Here is a 20,133-nt window from a genome sequence, read left to right as displayed (position 1 = left end):
AGTAAGCTTCAAACTTATGTCCATACTTCTCAGTGTCAGGCTTGCAATTCTGCACAATGTGGTCCCTCGTTCGACCGAATATGATTTGTTGTCAACATGCCGTGCTACTGTTTCGCTTCAGTTTTGTAAATAAAGTATTCATAGCATCAGACACAACATTACTATATTTAGTGATTTAAAAAGTTTACAAAAACTTTATTCATTCTCCTAAAAACCAGAGTGTCCTAAATCCACTTTTTGACAAAATTAGAGTTAGTATGCTGGGGATAGGTTTTAGAGCATAATCTATACTCATGCCAATAATGGTTGTCACCCCCACCCCACCCCCAAATAAAAAATTGAAGGGGTGACAGCCATTATTGGCATGAGTATATCACTCCAGCAACTTTTTAGTGCTATCTAGCTTTGAAAGTGGTTTTACAAACACAAACTTTGTTCTATCTCCATGAAAAATCACATGTTGTTGAATTGTTTTTGAGTGTTCTAAGTTGTCAATTGACCAATGAGCAAGCAACAATTTGATCACGCGACATTGAGATTTACCAATTTTGAAGTGATTTTCATCATGGAAATGGAACATTTTAACTCTGTTCTTATTTCTGCTTTATTTAATTAAATATAGTCCTTATGAAAGTAAAACAGGTTTAAACGACAAAAAAATACAGTAAAACGAAATAACAATCAAATCATTTTTCATATAATAATGATATAGTGTGCTATTATCTGATACTGTTTGAGTTTTGCAAAATTCCGCGATTGAATGTTTAGAAGATATTGACTAAACTTCAAGAACGATTTTCTCTGTCGAAAAATAGGTTTTGAGACTTAAAATTTTCTGACGACGATTTGATTTCTTTGGTCAAATTTTCTATCCCCAATTCATTTTTCTTGAATTTCTTATTTATTTTAATAGATTGAAAATAACATGTTCATGTGTGTGCTATTATCTGATAATGTTTTGACATTTGAAGATCCGATATGGGTAGAATAGGTCTTCAGCAACCCATGTGCTTTGCCATAAAAGGCGACTATGCTTGTCGCAAGAGGCAACTAACGGGATCGGTGAAGATCAGTTTCGCTGACTTGGTTGACATTACGTCATCGGTTCCCAATTGCGCAGATCGATGCTCATGCTGTTGATCACTGGATTGTCTGGTCCAGACTCGATTATTTACAGACCGCCGCCATATAGCTGGAATATGCTGTTGAGTGTGGCGTAAAACTAAACTCACTCACTCACATTAATTATATTCAGACAAATAAGGTGCACGAAGTAGTAGACGGGAAACATTTTCTGCTATTTATTCACCATTTTTTTAATTCATTAAAAGTAAGAAATCCACGTTTTCACATTATTGATTTAACTAAATTTGAACAACGCCAACGGATAACTAAGTAAAGGCGGCACGCGCAGCGTTGACAATCTATTCATAGATACAGACACGATCTGCAACATGAACATGTGGTTGTGTTCACGGTTTTAAAAAAATATGATAAGACGGAGGTGATATTTCATCTGGCATGCAGCTCTCACTCGCCAATTGCAATCTGCCAGCTAAAATATATTAAAATCACATACGTATAACTTGCCTCTTTAAAAATCATTCACAAACTACGGATACCAAAGCACCACAAGCAGAATATATCAACAACGTTCGCAATTACGTACGTTTCGCCGGCAGTGACGCCATTACTCAGTGGTTGTCACCACTAACGTCAAAAGCGATGTGGGCGGGGCTTATCGGTTGCGACTGGATTGGTCTAATTGGAGAGGTATGAAAACTCCGTGCTCATGTCAGAGCATGGGAAATGACTGGTCATACTGTGGAAAGGTGACATATCATGTCAGTCAATTCCTCCGTTGACTGCTTTTTGCGTAACAGAGTGGTCACAGTGGTGACCTGAATGGTGGAAGATAACTCGTGCATTTCAAAATAATGTTATGCTCATTTCATTGAAATGATGTCGATATCCTATCATGTATCCCATGTTGTGAGTGTGGAGGTATAGTGGGTAGCAAGAGGTTAAATCTTTAGTCCCTCAAGCTAAACATCTAGTTTCTATTTCACTATGTGTTGAGTCTTTGTGTGGTTTAGAAATATTTGTAAGAAGAGTGTGCAGTTATTCAGCTATTTACTTACCCAAAACTGGAAGCGAATCATGATGGAAACCCATAACTATTGTAGAAGTGTACACTTGATCCAGAATTCCTCCTCCTTCCATGTCACTTTCCCACATTGTCGTACACATTCGTTTTGTATTATTACCAATTAGTAATGATGGCATATATAGGTTTAGAATAAAACGCAATGTGCGTCAATATAAGGGTAAGTTTTAAGTAAAGTATGGTCATGGTCTTAAATGTTACAGTTGATGGTAACGTGACAGTATGGACACAGTGGGTTAACACTTCCTGTTCAACAAGCTGCGGACCAGGAGTGAGGACGAGGTCCAGATTCAGGACATGCACCAACCCAGCACCTGCATTTGGCGGAAGGAACTGTACACAACAGCTGCTTGCTTTCGAAGTCGTCAACTGTACCCAACAAAACTGTCCCGGTTTGTGTACAATGTTGTTTCAGATGTAAATCCTTCGCCCCTGAAGCTTAACATTTCGTTTCAATTTCTCTGTGTTTTGAGTCTGGGAGTGGTAATACACATTCTTAAGGTTTAGAAATATTTGTAAGAAGAGTATGCAGTTATTCAGCTACTTACTTAACCAAAGCTAAAAGCGAATTATGGTGAAAACCAATTACCATTGTAGAAGATTACACTTGATGAAGTGTTTTTCCTCCTTCTATGTCACGTTCCCACATTGACGTACACATTCCTTTTGTATCATTACCAGTTAGTAATAATGGGATATATAGTTTAAGAATAAAACGCAATGCGCGTCAATATTAGGGTAATTGTAAAGTAAATTTTGTTTAAAAGACGTCACGGTCTTAAATGTGACAGTTGACGGTAACGTGACAGCATGGACACAGTGGGTTAACTCTTCCTGTTCAACGAGCTGTGGTCCAGGACTGATTTCGAGGTTCAGATCCCGGACATGCACCAACCCAGCACCAGCCTTTGGCGGAATGAGGTGTTCTGAAGAATTTGTTTCGTTCGAAGTCGTCAACTGTACCGAACGAAATTGTCCTGGTTTGTGTACACTGTTATAATAGTTTCATATTGGGTATGTCGTTTAGGTCGTGGCTTCACGTCACATACCTTCTTGAAAGGTGTGTGTGTAATAATGAAACTTTGAAACATGAAAAGTCTATGTTACAGATATAAGCAGAACCGATTCTGTTTGGCGTTGAAAATCATCCGTTTGGGCCCTTATTATTATCTCTGAAAATGACATTACAAAAGCCTAGCAGCGCACTAACCTAAGTCGTGCATTTTCCGGCCTGCCACGAGAAGGAAGTACAACAGAAACTACGCCATGCATGATACTGACACTATTATCCAAGACCAAAACAAAATACTACATATGTGAAAGTCTTACTAACGGTCTGAAATTGGATCAATCAAAGTCTTTGTAAAGATTAAGAGAGAACTTCAAACGCCACTGCAAGATACCCAATGAGTATTTAATGTCTATTTTGTCTAGGTCGTGGATACATGTTACTTAGCTACAAGAAGAGATTGGTAGAAAGGACTGACATAAACAAAATCTTCAAATGAATTGTAACTTTCTTTTGTCATGCAAAACGTAATAATCCTACGAAACACATTCGTAAGGTCCAAAATAGTGAACTTTTACTGGGCTTCGAAGAATGTTTCAGGTCATAGCGACAAGAGTAAGCATACACTGCCTTATTCAAATCATGTCCCTGATATCTACTAATGGTATGCTTTAAAAGAGGAGCTATAACATGAATATGTATGTAACGTGATTGTGTAAAATATCACTTAAGGCGTGAACAAATATTTTATTACAACCTATGCATAACCAGTAAACCTCATTATTACTTATTTTCAAAACGAAGCTTTATAACATAATATCAGCACTCCATGAATAAGTGAGGAATGATAATGTAGATTGAAATACTATAGGTTTACTATCCGTGAAACTAATGCGTGAGCGGGAACCTCATTGTGAACTACTTAAGAGAATTTGAACAGTATTATAAACTGCAATTGTTTATGTCTGACAAATTGGCTGGTTTAACATTGGAGTTATGACTTTTTCAATGTAAAAGAAAATTGAAATGAAGACATGTATTTTAAGAGCCCCCTTTAAACTTGGAACTTAAAATGAACTTATGTACATGTTCTTGAGGGTCTGTAAAGAACTGATGTTTTCGGACATAGTGTTGGATAGCACAAATACAACCCCTTCGCGGCAAGGACGAAAGCTTTCATGCTGCACGTGAATCTGTGCGAAGTTCGACTGTGTATGATTAACATATTTTAAGCGGCCTTAACACGGCAAACTAAAGTTTGACAACACATGTTTTAATAGTTGTCAAACGTCAAACAGATCATAGACAGTTGCGTTTCCGATAAAAAGACCTTGATGAACACAAGGAAACTCCAACTGAATGATGACAAAACGGAGTCGCTCGTCCTTGGAAATTCCAAACAGCTGCAGAAAACCTCCATCTGCAATGTGAAGATTTCAACATCTCACATTCAACTTTCCCCTGTCACTAAGGATCTTGGAGTATATCTTGATGCCAGTTTGTCTTTGGAATCGCAAGTCAACCATCTTTATAAGAACTGTCACTATTATCTGCGAACCATCAGCTCCATTAGAAATCTCATCACAACAGAATGTGCTCATTTTTTGGTTCGATCCATTATACTCTCTCGACTCGACTATTGCAACAGTCTGCACTTTGGCATCAGTTCAACTCAACTTCAGAAACTTCAAAAATTACAGAACTCAGCAGCTCGTATCGTCTGCCTCAAGTCTAAGAAAGATCATATCACACCTTCACTGATGTCTCTACACTGGTTGCCTGTCAAATTCCGGATTGACTTCAAAATTCTATGTATCACTTTCAAAGCTCTACATGGACAAACACCTGAATACCTCTCCAGTCTTCTGTGTCAGTACATCCCAACCCGACCATTACGATCCCAGAATCACCAGTTACTTGTCATTCCTAAAGTTCGATTCTCATCCTATGGGAAAAGATCATTCCAACATGCAGCCGCCAGTTTCTGGAACAACTTGCCCACTCACATCAAGATGCTGAATCTTTGGACACATTTAAATCGTCTCTAAAAACCCACTTTTTTCGTCTTGCCTATTACTAGACTTTCTATGTTCAATTGTCTCTCTGTAAATAGTTTTAACTAATTTTTTTTCTCCTATAGTATTGTAGCGCCAAGAGCGGGTATTAGTACCTGGATGTAGCGCTATAAAAATACCCACATTATTATTATTATTATTATTATTATTATTTAAACACATGTTGTCAAACTTTCGTGTCATTTGAGCGCCATGTCTCGATCGGTGCGGTCACGTGATAATTTCGTTGACTGCAATTTGTTGTTTCTGAACAACACGAGTTTGACAACACTTCACACGACAAACTCGAGTTTGACAACACCAAAAGTTTGATGGAAAAGTTGGTGAAAACAAAGACCAATCCTATTTCTCGACAACAGTTTGACAACTCTGAAATTGGTGGTGTTGATGTTCACACTCTCAAACACGAGTTTGCCGTTTGAAGGCCGCTTTAGACTTTCAGTTTTAGGCGCTAGTGACATGATGTTGATGGGTATCTCTCTCCAAGTGATAGGTTTTCAAATACAATAGAAAAGATTAAATAGAATAGAAATAGACATAGTTGAGAGAATTATCCATTAACATTTGACAGTTGCTAGATAGACAATTTCTTCCTATTAAGTTTATTTTTTATTAGTTTATTTCTTCTTTCTCATTGCGTTAAAAAGGATTTCACGTTTAGTTAATTAAAAGGAAATTTCACGTTTAGTTGATTGAAAGGTAAGTAAAAATTTATGTAGTTTAGTTTAACTTCCACTGCGAACGATAGATATCTTAGTTCAATTTCCACAGCATACCAGTACATATGCCGACTTGTTCTCTTTGCTAAATGGCTGAAATAATGCCGATGCTACGGACAAATTCAACTCACGCACTCACTTGGGCCACGGATCATGACCTTATACATAATCTTATTAATTAAGAAATTCAGAACAAAATAGAAGTATTCATTCAGTAACAATGGTTCGTACTGATATAATTTCCAACTTTATATCAATGAGCAGTTGTATATAATTTTCATTATAATTGATGGCATCTTCACAGAGTGTGGACCCGTGAAGATCCGGGTTAGAATTGATCTTCGGCGGCCCATGCTTGTCGTACGATGCAAATAACGGGATATCGTGGTCGGACTTGCTGACTTGGTTTATCCCAGTTGCGTAGACTGATGCTGGTGCTGTTGAACACTGGATTGTCTGGTCCAGATTCCGCTATTTACAGACCGCCGCCATATAGCTTGAATATTGCTGAGTGTGGCGTTAAACAAACAAACAATCACATGATGTGTTCGATCTTGAGGCAATGGAAATATTAACAAAATAACGATATGTTAAAAATATGCCCGTCTTTTCGGTATATATGTCTTTATCAGTCTGTCTTGGTGTCTTACATTACGTTACCTTCTTGTGTGCTGGGTTAGCCTGGAGGTTAAAGCGTTGGCTCGTCACGCTCGACCCGGGTTCGATTCCCCACATGAATAAAATGTGTGAAGCCCATTTCTGGTGTCCCCCGACGTAATATTGCTTGAATATTGCTAAAAGAAGCATGAAACCACACTTACTTTTGTGTGCTTCTTGAGTAGAGATCTTGGATAAAAAAACTGTTAGGTACACAGAGATATGCCGCTACATAAGGTTACAGTTTTCGCAATTACCATTACAGTTGACGGTAACTTCACCGATTGGAGCCAGTGGAGCACCCCACCATGTAATGTTACGTGTGGCCAGGCAGCCACAAAGATGGTGACCAGAGTTCGGACCTGCATCCCTCCACAGTTCGGTGGAGCCACCTGTGTTGGACCTACCAGCCAGAATAAGATCGTCAACTGTGGCTTAGCTCCTTGTCCTAGTGAGTATGAAGAGGGTAATGCCCGAGTAACTCTCCATTCCTTATAATAATTGAGCCGGGGCCCATTATTTTTAAGGAATGGGGTGTTACGGGAAAATTACCCTACTTACATTACATTCAAAGTAGTGGTGATTTTAAAAGCCAAATGTAATGCAACGAGTACGAACTATCAAGGTCTTACATTTGAAACTGGTACACATCTCTCCATTCCTACAAAATAATGGAGCGAGCAGACAATGGAATGACGTCACAAATGTAATTTAAAATCCTGTAAATAACCCTCATACAGAAGGACGAAAGCTTTCATGCTGCACGTGATTCTGTGGGAAGTTCGACTGTGTATGATTTACATATTTTAAGCGGTCTTAACACGGCAAACTAAATATTGACAACGCATGTTTAAATAGTTGTCAAACTCGCGTTTTCACACGTCAGACACATGTTGTCAAACGTTCGTGTCATTTGAGCGCCATGTCTCGATCGGTGCGGTCACGTGATAATTTCGTTGACTGCAATTTGTTGTTTCTGAACAACGCGAGTTTGACAGCACTTCACACGACATATTCGAGTTTGACAACACCTAAGGTTTGATGGAAAAGTTGGTGAAAACAGAGACCAATCCTATTTCTCGACAACAGTTTGACAACTCTGAAATTGGTGGTGTTGATGTTCACACTCTCAAACACGAGTTTGCCGTTTGAAGGCCGCTTTAGACTTTCAGTTTTAGGCGCTAGTGACATGATGTTGATGGGTATCTCTTTCCAAGTGATAGGTTTTCAAATACAATAGAAAAGATTAAATAGAATAGAAATAGACATAGTTGAGAGAATTATCCATTAACATCTGACAGTTGCTAGATAGACAATTTCTTCCTATTAACTTTATTTTTTATTAGTTTATTTCTTCTTTCTCATTCCGTTAAAAGGGGATTTCACGTTTAGTTAATTAAAAGAGGATTTCACGCTCAGTTGATTAAAAGGGGATTTCACGTTTAGTTGATTGAAAGGTGAGTCAAAATTTATGTAGTTTAGTTTAACTTCCACTGCGAGCGATAGGTATCTTCGTTCAATTTCCACAGCATACCAGTACATATGCCGACTTGTTCTCTTTGCTAAATGGCTGAAATAATGCCGATGCTACGGACAAATTCAACTCACGCACTCACTTGGGCCACGGATCATGACCATATACATAGTCTTATTAATGTAAGAAATTCAGAACAAAATAGAAGTATCCATTCAGTATCAATGGTTCGTACTGATATAATTTCCAACTTTGTATCAATTTTATCAATGAGCAGTTGTGTATAATTTTCATTTTAATTGATGGCATCTTCACAGAGTGTGGACCCGTGAAAATCCGGGTTAGAATTGATCTTCGGCGGCCCATGCTTGTCGTACGATGCAAATAACGGGATAGCGTGGTCGGACTTGCTGACTTGGTTGATCCCAGTTGCGTACATTGATGCTGGGGTTGATGATCACTGGATTGTCTGGTCCAGACTCGATTATTTACAGAAAGTCGTTATATGGCTGGAATATTGCTTGGTGCGGCGTTAAACAAACAAACAAACAAACAATCACATGATGTGTTCCATCTTGAGGCAATGGAAATATTAACAAAATAACGATATGTTAACAATAAGTCCCGTCTTGTCGGTATATATGTCTCTATCAGTCTGTCTTGGTGTCTTACATTACATTACCTTCTTGTGTGCTGGGTTAGCCTGGAGGTTAAACCGTTCGCTCGTCACGCTCGACCCGGGTTCGATTCCCCACATGGGTACAATGTGTGAAGCCCATTTCTGGTGTCCCCTGACGTACTTTTGCTTGAATATTGCTAAAAGAAGCATGAAACCACACTTACTTACTCTTGTGTGCTTCTTGAGTTGAGATCTTGGATAAAAAACTGTTAGGTACAGAGATATATGCTGCTGCATAAGGTTACAGTTTTCGCAATTACCATTACAGTTGACGGTTACTTCACCGACTGGAGCCAGTGGAGCACCCCACCATGTAATGTTACGTGTGGCCAGGCAGCCACAAACATTGTGACCAGAGTTCGGACCTGCATCCCTCCACAGTTCGGTGGAGCCACCTGTGTTGGACCTATCAGTCAGAATACAACCGTTAGCTGTGGCTTAGGTCCTTGTCCTAGTGAGTATGAAGAGGGTAATGTCCGAGTAACTCTCCATTCCTTAAAATAATTGAGCCGGGGCCCATTATTTTTAAGGAATGGAGTGTTACGGGAAAATTATCCTACTTACATTACATTCAAAGTATTGGTGATTTTAAAAGCCAAATGTAATGCAACGAGTACGAACTATCAAGGTCTTACATTTGAAACTGGTACACATATCTCCATTCCTAAAAACATAATGGAGCGAGCAGACAATGGAATGACGTCACAAATGTAATTTAAAATCCTGTAAATAATCCTCCAACAGTGTACTATCTACCCGCCAACATACCGTCGTTAGTTATATCCTACACCCATGTCCCAGTATAATTCTATCATAAAACACTTCATTGCTGTTTATTCCATTTTGTACCTTTTCATGGGTAGAATGAAACCGACTAAGGTTCGCATAATACAATTTGTATTCCTAATATAAGATATTAATGATACGGAAACACACTCGGTTAATAATCTCTATGTAATTTACATCGTTATGTTATTCCTGCAAGTCTGCTATGTAAGGCTTAGCTCCTGCTGATTCTGTCATGCATTGATAGGTTTGGATGTATGTACATCAGTGTATAACATGAATTCTGGATAATATTTCTACCATGCTATGATTTAATACAATATATCATCTTGCACAGACCATATGCATTAAATCACGGTATAAGAAATAGTATAAATAGACTTGCAACATGATGACACCACTTCATATGTTGGTACATCTATAGTTTTATCCAGTGAACCTAAAACTAAATTGAAACATGTGTTTGTGTTGTAGAAGTACATTTCAAGATCATTGAATGCCAGTGTAGTTGGATCCAAATTGTCACTAAAACTGATTGTTTGAGCTCATGCTTTGGGGCTGGCGCTTAAAATTCAGAACAATGTTTCCATACATTTAAAGTTGATGGAGGGATATCAGAGTGGAGTAAATGGACGACAATGCCATGCAGTGCCACTTGTGGCGAGGCAGAGACAACAGATGCTACCAGAACAAGGCTCTGCACCAGCCCTGCGCCCGCATTGCGGGGAAGAGACTGTACAGAGACTCGAATTGAGGTCGAGAGGAGAAATTGTAACCTTTCCAGCTGTCCAAGTATGTTTACGGTCAACTTCAACATTGGTTATCTGTTCAGCTGATAGTGATGCTCAACAAGAAAATATAAACATGGAATCGATTCTTGTCGTTCGCAGCTCTGGTCGGCGCTCTAATAAAATCGTGTTCGACCTACTTGGGAGAGAATGATTGGGGTTTTACGCCGCTTTTAGCCACATTCCAGCAATATCATGGCAGGCGACACCAGAAATAGGCTTCACGCATTGTACCCATGTGGGGAATCGAACCCGGGTCTTCAGCGTAACCACCATGAGATATTTACATTTAAAAGAAACTATTTATTCTGCCAAAGTAGCACAAACAGTAGGGTATAAGCATGATGTTATCGTACAAGGTTATACATGGTCTGTACATCAGCTGACGGTAACTTCACCGGATGGAGCCAGTGGAGCAGTCCCCCATGTAATGTGACGTGCGGACAGGCAGCCACAAAGATGGTGACCAGAGTTCGGACCTGCATCAACCCACAGACTGGTGGAGCCAACTGTGTAGGACCTACCAGCCAGAATATGACCGTTAGCTGTGGCTTGGGTCCATGTCCTAGTGAGTATAAGCCTGTATATAATCCTCCAATAGCGTAGGACCTACCAGTCAGAATAGAACCATAAGCTATGGCTTGGGTCCTTATTTTAGTGAGTATAAGCCTGAATATAATGCTCCAATAGAGTAGGACCTACCACACAGGATAAAACCGTAAGTTATGGCTTGGGTCTTTGTCCAAGTGAGCATAATCCTGTATATAATCCTCCAACAGCATATGGCCTACCAGGCAGAATAAGACCGTTAGCTGTGGCTTGGGTCCATGTCCTAGTGAGTATAAGCCTGTATATAATCCTCCAACAGCGTAGGGCATACCAGGCAGAATAAAACCGTTAGCTGTGGCTTGGGTCCATGTCCTAGTGAGTATAATCCTGTATATAATCCTCCAACAGCGTAGGCCCTACCAGGCAGAATAAGACCGTTAGCTGTGGCTTGGGTCCATGTCCTAGTGAGTATAAGCCTGTATATAATCCTCCAACAGCATAGGGCCTACCAGGCAGAATAAAACCGTTAGCTATGACTTAGCTACTTGTCCTAGTGAGTATAGTTCTATGATCTCCCACACGCGTATATTTGACTCTCTGCATATAAATATCTATCGCTTCATGTAAGGAGTCAGAGAATGTTGCATAATCATAAAGGTAAGCTATAGTTTAACGGGCAAAGTTACGTAGACAAAAACTGCAACTTCTAATTAGTACGAAACAGTACAAAGAGTTAATGTTGAATAATCATAAAGGTATGCATTTAATAGTTTAACGTTAATTGTGTCTGATAAGTTACGTAGACTAAAAAAGCATACTACTTGTAACAAAATATATCTCTATATGCTGACTTTTATAATTCACGCACAGATCAGTATACTCTAAAATATTATCCAGTATATTTCTCACAACACAAAGTGTTACCATCAGGTCACAGGAAATCATAAAGTACCTGGATTTTCGGACAGTTAGAGAGCCCGCTTGGAGTTGGGAGCGAAATGGTTTGCAAATAACATGTCAAATCAGAGAAAACAAAACCCAGTCCAGATTAACTTACAAATAAGGCGCCATCGGGCGCAAAGGCAAGATAGCTTCAGTAAGCGTATAGATGGATTACTGACAACGTTGATGCGTGTGCTGGCGAAGATAGTCCTGTGTAAAAGAAAGTATTATGTACTACTATTTATTATTTGTAGCTTATATGCCTTATACCTCCAGCCCTGTCACCAAAATGAATACATTTGTATAATCACTGTGATCTTCATATGCCGTTGTCTTACGGCCTGAAAAGCAATAAAGTTCTGTTCTGTCCTGCTGATAACAACAGGTTGCTGACCTTGATGGACTTTTGTTGTCGATGACTAAGGTTTCGGGAAAGTTCAAAAGTCTGCGTTCAAAAGTATCAAATTGAGCGTTCGAATACCAAGTTTTGACAACTAACCACCGTTATTCGGACATACGAGTCGGACATTTGTTAGTTCATGAGTTATAGCTTTTCAATTTTTTATGAAATATACTTTGTAGCACGCAATTTTCAAATATCTGGATTTTCATTTTTCCCGTTTGGCTCTAATAAATTATGATTTACAGTGATTGGTGTGTGTGACGACGTGGTCATGAGGTACGGGGTGGGCTACCGCAGCCATCCTACTGAGTGTGACAAGTACATCCAGTGTTACTTCCACCCCAACGGCAGCGTCGTCGGCGTCTACAGAAGCTGCTCCTTCGGTTACTCATGGAATCAAGCAACGTTTGCATGTGTGGAATCCGGGAAGGTCTCGTGTCCTATGGGTAGGCAGTTATTGCCATTCCTTCTGAAATAATAACCGACTGTATTCTCACGCTAGGTCTTTACATGTTGAGTGAGTGATTGGGTTTTACGTCGCTTTTAACAATATTCCAGCAGTATCACGACGGGGCACACCGGAAATGGGCTTCACACATTGTACCAATGTGGGGAATCGAACCCGGGTCTTCGGCGTGACAAGCGAACGCTTTAACAACTAGGCTACCCCTCTGCCCCGTTTGCATGTTGAAGGTTCCTGGCATAGAGATGTGAGACTTCATACATAACTCTGTAATTAGCATTCAGTCAATTTACTGATCTCATCCTTAAGCATGTGCATGTACGTGTGCATGTGTATGTGCATTTGCGTGTATGTATGTATGAGAAACAACCTGTAGATAGGTAGTTAGGCATGTAGGTATATACTTCTACCAAACCGCTGCTACAGCTGCTGCTGCTGCTACTACTACTACTACTACTACTACTACTACTACTACTACTACTACTACTACTACTGACCGCCTCCGTGGTGTAGTGGTTAGAGGGTCCGCCCGGAGAGCGGAAGGTCGCGGGTTCGATCCCCGACCGCGTCATACCAAAATACGTTAAAATATGGTACTTGTTGGTCCCTGCCTGGCGCTCGGCATTAATGGGTACAACAAGGACTGGTCGGCTCGGAGTCAGTATAATGTGTCTGAGTGGGGTATTCATGCTTCACTGCGGCGTGCACTATAAAACCAGCTTAAGTCTGGGCTAGTACAAGCAGCCGCACATACACATACACACGCATGCACGTCGTCATATGAGCGAAATATTCTCAAGTACGACGTTAAACCCAATTTCACCTCACCTCACCTCACCTCACCTCACCTCACCTCACCTCACCTCACCTCACCTCACCTCACCTCACCTCACCTCACCTCACCTCACCTCACCTCACCTCACCTCACCTCACCTCACCTCACTCACTACTACTACTACTACTACTACTACTACTACTAAATCCGCTTCAACATCCGAACGGAACAGTGTAGGCTATCCATTCAGTGTCAATATAAAACTGTTTTCAATTCAATGCGTTTGAATTGCACCATAGCATCCCGGAACTGTGGACCTACTTACAAGATGGAGGGCAGCTGCAGATCCTACAGGAAGTATGTGCAGGGAAAGTTAGAGTCGAGGTGCTGCGCCATCGGCTTCAGTTTCTCCCCCATTGCAGGATGTCGCCCGAACTTCTACTGTGACGATGTCTGTCCCTCTCCATACTTCACCAGAGGTAAACCTCAGCCTAGTCTGTTACACCCTGAAACAATTACAGCCCAAGTCTATTAGACCCGCGGTGATTTAGTCTTCAGCAACCCATGCTTGTCGTAAGATGAGACTAAGGGATCTGGTAGTCGGGATTGTTGACTAGACTGATGCCTGATATCGTATCCCAGTTGCGTCGACCGATGCTCATGCTGTTGATCACTGGATTGTATGATCCAGACTCATGCACCATGAAGCTGGAATACTGCTGAGCGCTTCGTTAATTATAAACATTAAACAAACAAACAATGCAAGTCTACGTCACTGCTATTCTGAATATTATAAATACTCTTGATTCCTCTTTTTGTTTTGATCTCTAAGATATGTTCTTGTCAGATGCTAGTTAGTCAAGCTTCAGCCCTGAAGTCGACCTGTTCATGAGTGTTCAGTGATAGGATAGGCAACTATCGTTAGAACCCAGCTAATGAGGATAGGTGGTCTCAAAGCGTGGCACAGTCCCTGACCTCCTGAGTTTTAACCTGTACTAACGAGACTTGACCAAGACTACAAGACTGCCATCAAGTATGGCTGGTTCAGTCATTGTGATGACGCTATAGTTGTTTCAGTTGATTCTCAGCAGTGTTTCACTGGCCATTCCGAAAGTGCAAGTAACCCGTGAAGATCCGGGTTAGTAATGGTCTTCAGTAACCCATGCTTGCAAGAAGCGACTGACGGGATCGGATGGCCAGGTTCGCTGGCAGCTTGGTTGACACATATCATCGTATCTCAGTTGTATAGATCGATGTGCTCATGCTGTGGATCACTGGATTGTCTGGTCCACATTATTTACAGACCGCCGCCATATAGCTAGAATATTGCTGAGTGCGGCGTTAAAAAAACAAAACAACAACAGATATCGCAAGTAAATCTGACGCAAGTATTGGTCAAATAGGTGCCACAACTTGGTTAAAGAACTCACTCAAAGTCTATTGAGTGGTCATTCTTTAAACTCCGATTTTCGTTGACGCTGCCTTCAAATGGACAGATTGGTAAAAATCCCTTTTGCTGAATAGTCACGGCACAAAGCGAACAGCTAGGTTTGCATCTATTGTCTCATTTATCATAATTTATTTTCAAGATGTGTGTGACAAATATCCAGACTGGAACATCCCACAGTTCTACAACATCTCTGTCGGGGGCTTCGGGTGGAGTAGTGCTTCTTGCCCTCAAAACAGTTCTTTCGACATCGTGGACTGTGGATGCCTCATTAAGAGCACCGGTAGGTTATGTGAATTGTTATCGTTCTAATGTATAATTATTTGCGGTTTTTTTAAATTCAGCCAGAAAGCAATGGGGGAATAACTATCACATATATCAGGTATCGAACCTCGTCGGACGGAAAGCACCTGAACCACTAGGCTACTTTAATAGAACATAGAACGTTTATTAATTAACCTTTCAGATCAGTTTTGTATACGTGAAAACAGACTCTCTGTGTTTAGAGTGAATAAGTTAGTGCAATAGCCTCAATCATCGAAGAGTTGTGTCTCTTGGGCATTCTAGGATCCGAACGATCGTTGGTCCAAATGTGACACTTAGTTGGTCAACACTTTACCTATGCTTGTTTTTGTAGTTGTTTTCCGTAACAGTCCGTAATCCCCGACGACTTCATGTAACAAATACTGTTCGGAGCGGCATTAAAATCTCTCAGTGTTTTAACGAAGCTCTGCTTACGACCACATTCTGTTCAGCGCCTTGGACCAATGTGAAGAGTATGGATTGATATATGAAGGCATATTTAAAGACAGAACAGATGGATCTTTGTTGAGACTTCATGACAGGAGTAATGTAGAGAGATTAAGGATAATTAAGGTGTATCTTGGGTTTGAAGTTTCATCCAGTTGATACTTTGGCCTGTAATATATTGGTTAAACACACAGTTTTATTGTTATGTCAAGAGCTGTAATATTCATAATTACATGACTCACCTTGATATACCAGTAGTAATGTTATATTCGATAAGGACCATATATAATAACGGGCATGTATAATATTCGCCTGTAATTCATCACAGAAAGAAGGTTAGGTGAAATTGGGTTTAACGTCGTGCTGGAGAATAGTTCGCTCATATGACGACGTGCATACGTGTGTATGTGTATGTGCGGCTGCTTGTACTAGCCCAGACTGGTTTTATAGTGCTAGCCCACTGAGATACCACGCCGCAGTGAAGCATGAATACCCCACTCAGACACATTATACTGACTCCAAGCCGACCAGTCCTTGTTGTACCCATTAATGCCAAGCGCCAGGCAGGGACCAACAAGTACCATATTTTAACGTCTTTTGGTATGACGCGGTCGGGGATCGAACCCGCGACCTTCCGCTCTCCGGGCGGACTCTCTATCCACTACACAACAGAGGCAGTTCACAGAAAGAAACGCTAAAAGGCTACACAATGTGAAAAAACATCTGCTGAAATTCCACTGAAAAGAAGTATGTAGCATTACAGTCTAGAGGTGGACTATATGGCTGACTAAAATGATCGATAATCGGAAATATCGTCGATAGGAAACATTATTCATGATTATCGATATGGAAATTGTGTTACCGATAATAACGTACATTAACTTTTGTGATTCAGCTAGCGGTTTGCTGTTGATAGGTTGATACCCCAAAAGTATGTTTCTACACTGTAACCGTTTTTGTGGGTTTCAAAACGCTGTAAAATTCATAATCACATGACACACTTTAATTACCAGCAGTACCGTAACGGCCTCAAACGTTTCACTCACTCACCCAACACCTCTCACTCACTCACCCAACCCCAATCACTCACTCTCTCGTCCACCAAACCCACTCACTCATTCACCAATTCAATCACTCACAAAGTCACAAATCCAGTAACCCACCGTCACTCTCTCACTCACTCACTCACCCATTCACCCATAAACCAATTATCCCACTCACTCACTCACCCATTCAACTCACAAACCCACTAACCCACCGTCTCATCTTCCAGATACCTGTGAAGCAAGATATATGTGGGCGTTTAGTTCAGCAACAACTCCGTCATGGCTGATTATCAGAGACGTCTTCACTATTGACGACGTCGGCGTCTTCAACAACATTAGCTACGTGTTCCTAAACGTAACGATGACGACGTCAAACCGACCCCTGGCACTAAAGTTCCGGTTCCGAGAGAATGCTGCAATAAACGACAGCAGAGTGTTGGTCAGTTGTACGGACAAACTTGTCATCACCAGTACAAATGACGGGATAGAATTCGTCATCACCAATAAATATGGCGTGATCTCCAGGCTGTTCATTTTCACAAGTGTAAGTATGAAAGCTTCAGTGTTTCATAGATCTGCACTGGTAATATTTAAGTTTTCTTTAAACTGCCTGTAAATAGATGGAGTGAGTAAGTGTGAGTGAGTTTAGTTTCACGCAACTTTTAGCAATATTCCAGCAATATATACCAGGGCGGGGAACTGAAGAAATGGACTTCACATATTGTACCTATGAGGGGGATCGAACCCGGGTCTCCGGAGTGACGAGCGAGTGCTTTTATCACTTGGCTACCCCACCGCCCATTGAGCTTGGAAGACAAACCATCGGATGATAGCACAAACAGCATATACGCTCATATAAAGGAAATCGCAATTGTCCACCATTCTCATCAATTGGCTAGCTCTGTGGTAATGGTGGCTGAATACAAATGCATTTCATCTGTGAAATGGAGACATGGCATACAGGGTATTAAATATAAGTAACAAGTCGTGTCTATTTTGTTTACAGTCTAAGATTTTCGAGTTGCTTTTAAAGTAATTGGAAGACGTTTTAAATTGTGATTATGTCTATTTCACTATGACTCATTCCTGAAATAGTTTGTAAAAGTACCCAGGTTCGATTCCCCACATGGGTACAATGTGTGAAGCCCATTTCTGGTGTCCCGCGCTGTGATTTTGCTGTAATATTGCTAAAAGCGACGTAAAACTTACTCACTTATAAAAAGTAATCTGACAAGTTTAGGGGAAAACAAATAGGTTAAATGAAGACTGGGGTTTGACTGAATTTGCAACCACATTACTCCTACTATGTTCGAAAACCTGTAAATCTGAGTCGGACCCGTGAAGATCCGGGGTAGAATAGGTCTTCAGCAACCCATGCTTGCCTAAAAAGGCGACTATGCTTGTCGTAAGAGCCGACTAACGGGATCGGGTTGTCAGGCCAGCTGACTTGGTTGACACATGTCATGGGTTCCCAGTTGCGCAGATCGATGCTCATGCTGTTGATCACTGGATTGTCTGTTTCAGACTCAAATATTTACAGACCGCCGCCATATAGCTGGAATATTGCTGAGTGTGGCGTAAAACTAAACTCACTTACTCACTCACTAAATCTGAGTCGTTAAAACAAATGTATTGATTTTCTAAGATAAGATGACTGGAATCCCCATCAGTAGTTGTGTATCTTGGATGTTATAGCTTAATTGGTTTATTTTCCAGGGTATATCGCGATCTGACTGGAAGACTGTTACAGCCTTGTACAAAGACAGAATCCTGACGGCCGTAGTAGAGACAGGCAGCGTAAAATACATATCTCAGGTTTTTGGTAAGTTATATTTATACCAATCCTAATGTGTTAACTTTGATCTAAATAACAGTTCATCCTAGTATAATCAACCATCTCAGAAATTGGTCAACGCGTGGCCACTGCCAATGTGCCTTTTCTAATCCGAAGCATGATGCGAAATATTTGTGAAATGGCAGTTGTTTTGAAAATGGAATTTGATTTTGAGAATAGTCAAGACGAGGTTTCCTTTTGTCCTGACGTGACATATGTTCATATCACGTTAACTCTAAATCATGTATATATTTTGATTAGCTAAGTTTTTAACTAGACTTTAAGATCCGAGCTTCTATTTCAAAGGAATGTCAGGCGTTATCGTTGCAATAATGTACTGAAAATATGCTCCTTCACAAATGCTCAGTATTTTAGATCATCCTCTTCATGTCTTTATATAATGCTCATGACAAAACGATTAAGACAAAATGCAAATTCATACTTTACTATATACATGTATGTTCTATATTCTCATGACCTAGGATAATTATGTGTGTCAATTCTTTATGAAGCTTCCCATGATTGGTGACCATTCCTCTGAGCGTCCATCCCTATAATGAATGACAAATCTGTTGGCACCTGCATGCTCTCCAACTGTTTCAGCTAAAGATGTAAACATAATGACGGACGGAGTGTACCTCGGCTCTGATGCATCTTCTGATACAAAGACAGCCTTCATAGGTGACATTAGCACGGTACGTGACACAAGCAACGGAATGAAGCAATAAAACAGCTTTCTTTTCAGGACTGTTGTCCGTGAGTTGGTGGGCCCCGGATTATGCCTTTGACATATACATATAATGGTTCTTCTTTGTGGTAAATGACAATATACTGGTTCCACGTGGCTTCGTACCTGGTAAAGGGGTCGGGTTGCCCACGTTGCTGCAATGTAATATAACTTATCATTGTGTTTCTATATGTAGCATTCTACCCTTACCCATGGGTTTACCAACCTGGTAAAGGTCTAAGACCAACAAAAATTTATGCTTTAGTTTGTCACTCTGATAAAACTGAAATACTGTTAAAAGCGGCGTGAAACCCGCCTCATTTACCGAGGCATGTATGTTTGACATGTAAGCATGATTGTAACGCACCATTCATGAGAGTAAATCTCAGAAATGTACGGGAATTTACTACAAAACTGTGTGCAAGTATGGAAATTGTATAAAGCTTTTATATTTAACCTTACCCGTATAATTCTCTTCCTTCAGGTTTCCGTCTACGATTGTGACCCAGGCACCACCTTCTGAGGGCAATTATACCAGATGAGATGCTAAGATCCTAAGATACGAAAGATGACGACGCTTTTGTCAGTCTTTTCTAATCGAAATACACCACAAAAGGACGCATGCAATTTAAAGGTGGACTTGACCAACTCATTCCGCCATCATCAAAACCTTACCAAGCTGAAAACAGTCGTAAGGTTGAAAAAGTAGATCCCCAATACATTACCATCGAAAAAATCATTTCTCCTTAGTTTTATGTTTTTTCTCGGGTGTATTCTTTTGTCCGACAGTGTATGTTAAGGAAACTGTCTTTATGCAATCTGTGTATTGTTTGTACAAATAAT

The 20,133-nt window shown here is 40.4% G+C and overlaps 1 protein-coding gene across 1 annotated transcript; it reads left to right on the top strand.

Annotated features, from left to right (window-relative positions):
- Window positions 1–12,519: 12,519 nt before the first annotated feature.
- On the top strand, window positions 12,520–19,813 carry LOC124275691. Its single transcript, XM_046711314.1, has 7 exons — window positions 12,520–12,694; window positions 13,786–13,965; window positions 15,076–15,216; window positions 16,957–17,273; window positions 18,446–18,551; window positions 19,167–19,258; window positions 19,775–19,813. The coding sequence occupies exons 1-7, from the start codon at window positions 12,520–12,522 to the stop codon at window positions 19,811–19,813; spliced, it is 1,050 nt and encodes a 349-aa protein (XP_046567270.1).
- Window positions 19,814–20,133: the final 320 nt, after the last annotated feature.

The sequence above is a fragment of the Haliotis rubra genome, unplaced genomic scaffold (assembly GCF_003918875.1).
Source record: "Haliotis rubra isolate DU_JTF1 unplaced genomic scaffold, ASM391887v1 Scf201, whole genome shotgun sequence".
Lineage (NCBI taxonomy): Eukaryota > Metazoa > Mollusca > Gastropoda > Lepetellida > Haliotidae > Haliotis > Haliotis rubra.
This window is presented reverse-complemented; position numbering and strand designations above follow the sequence as displayed.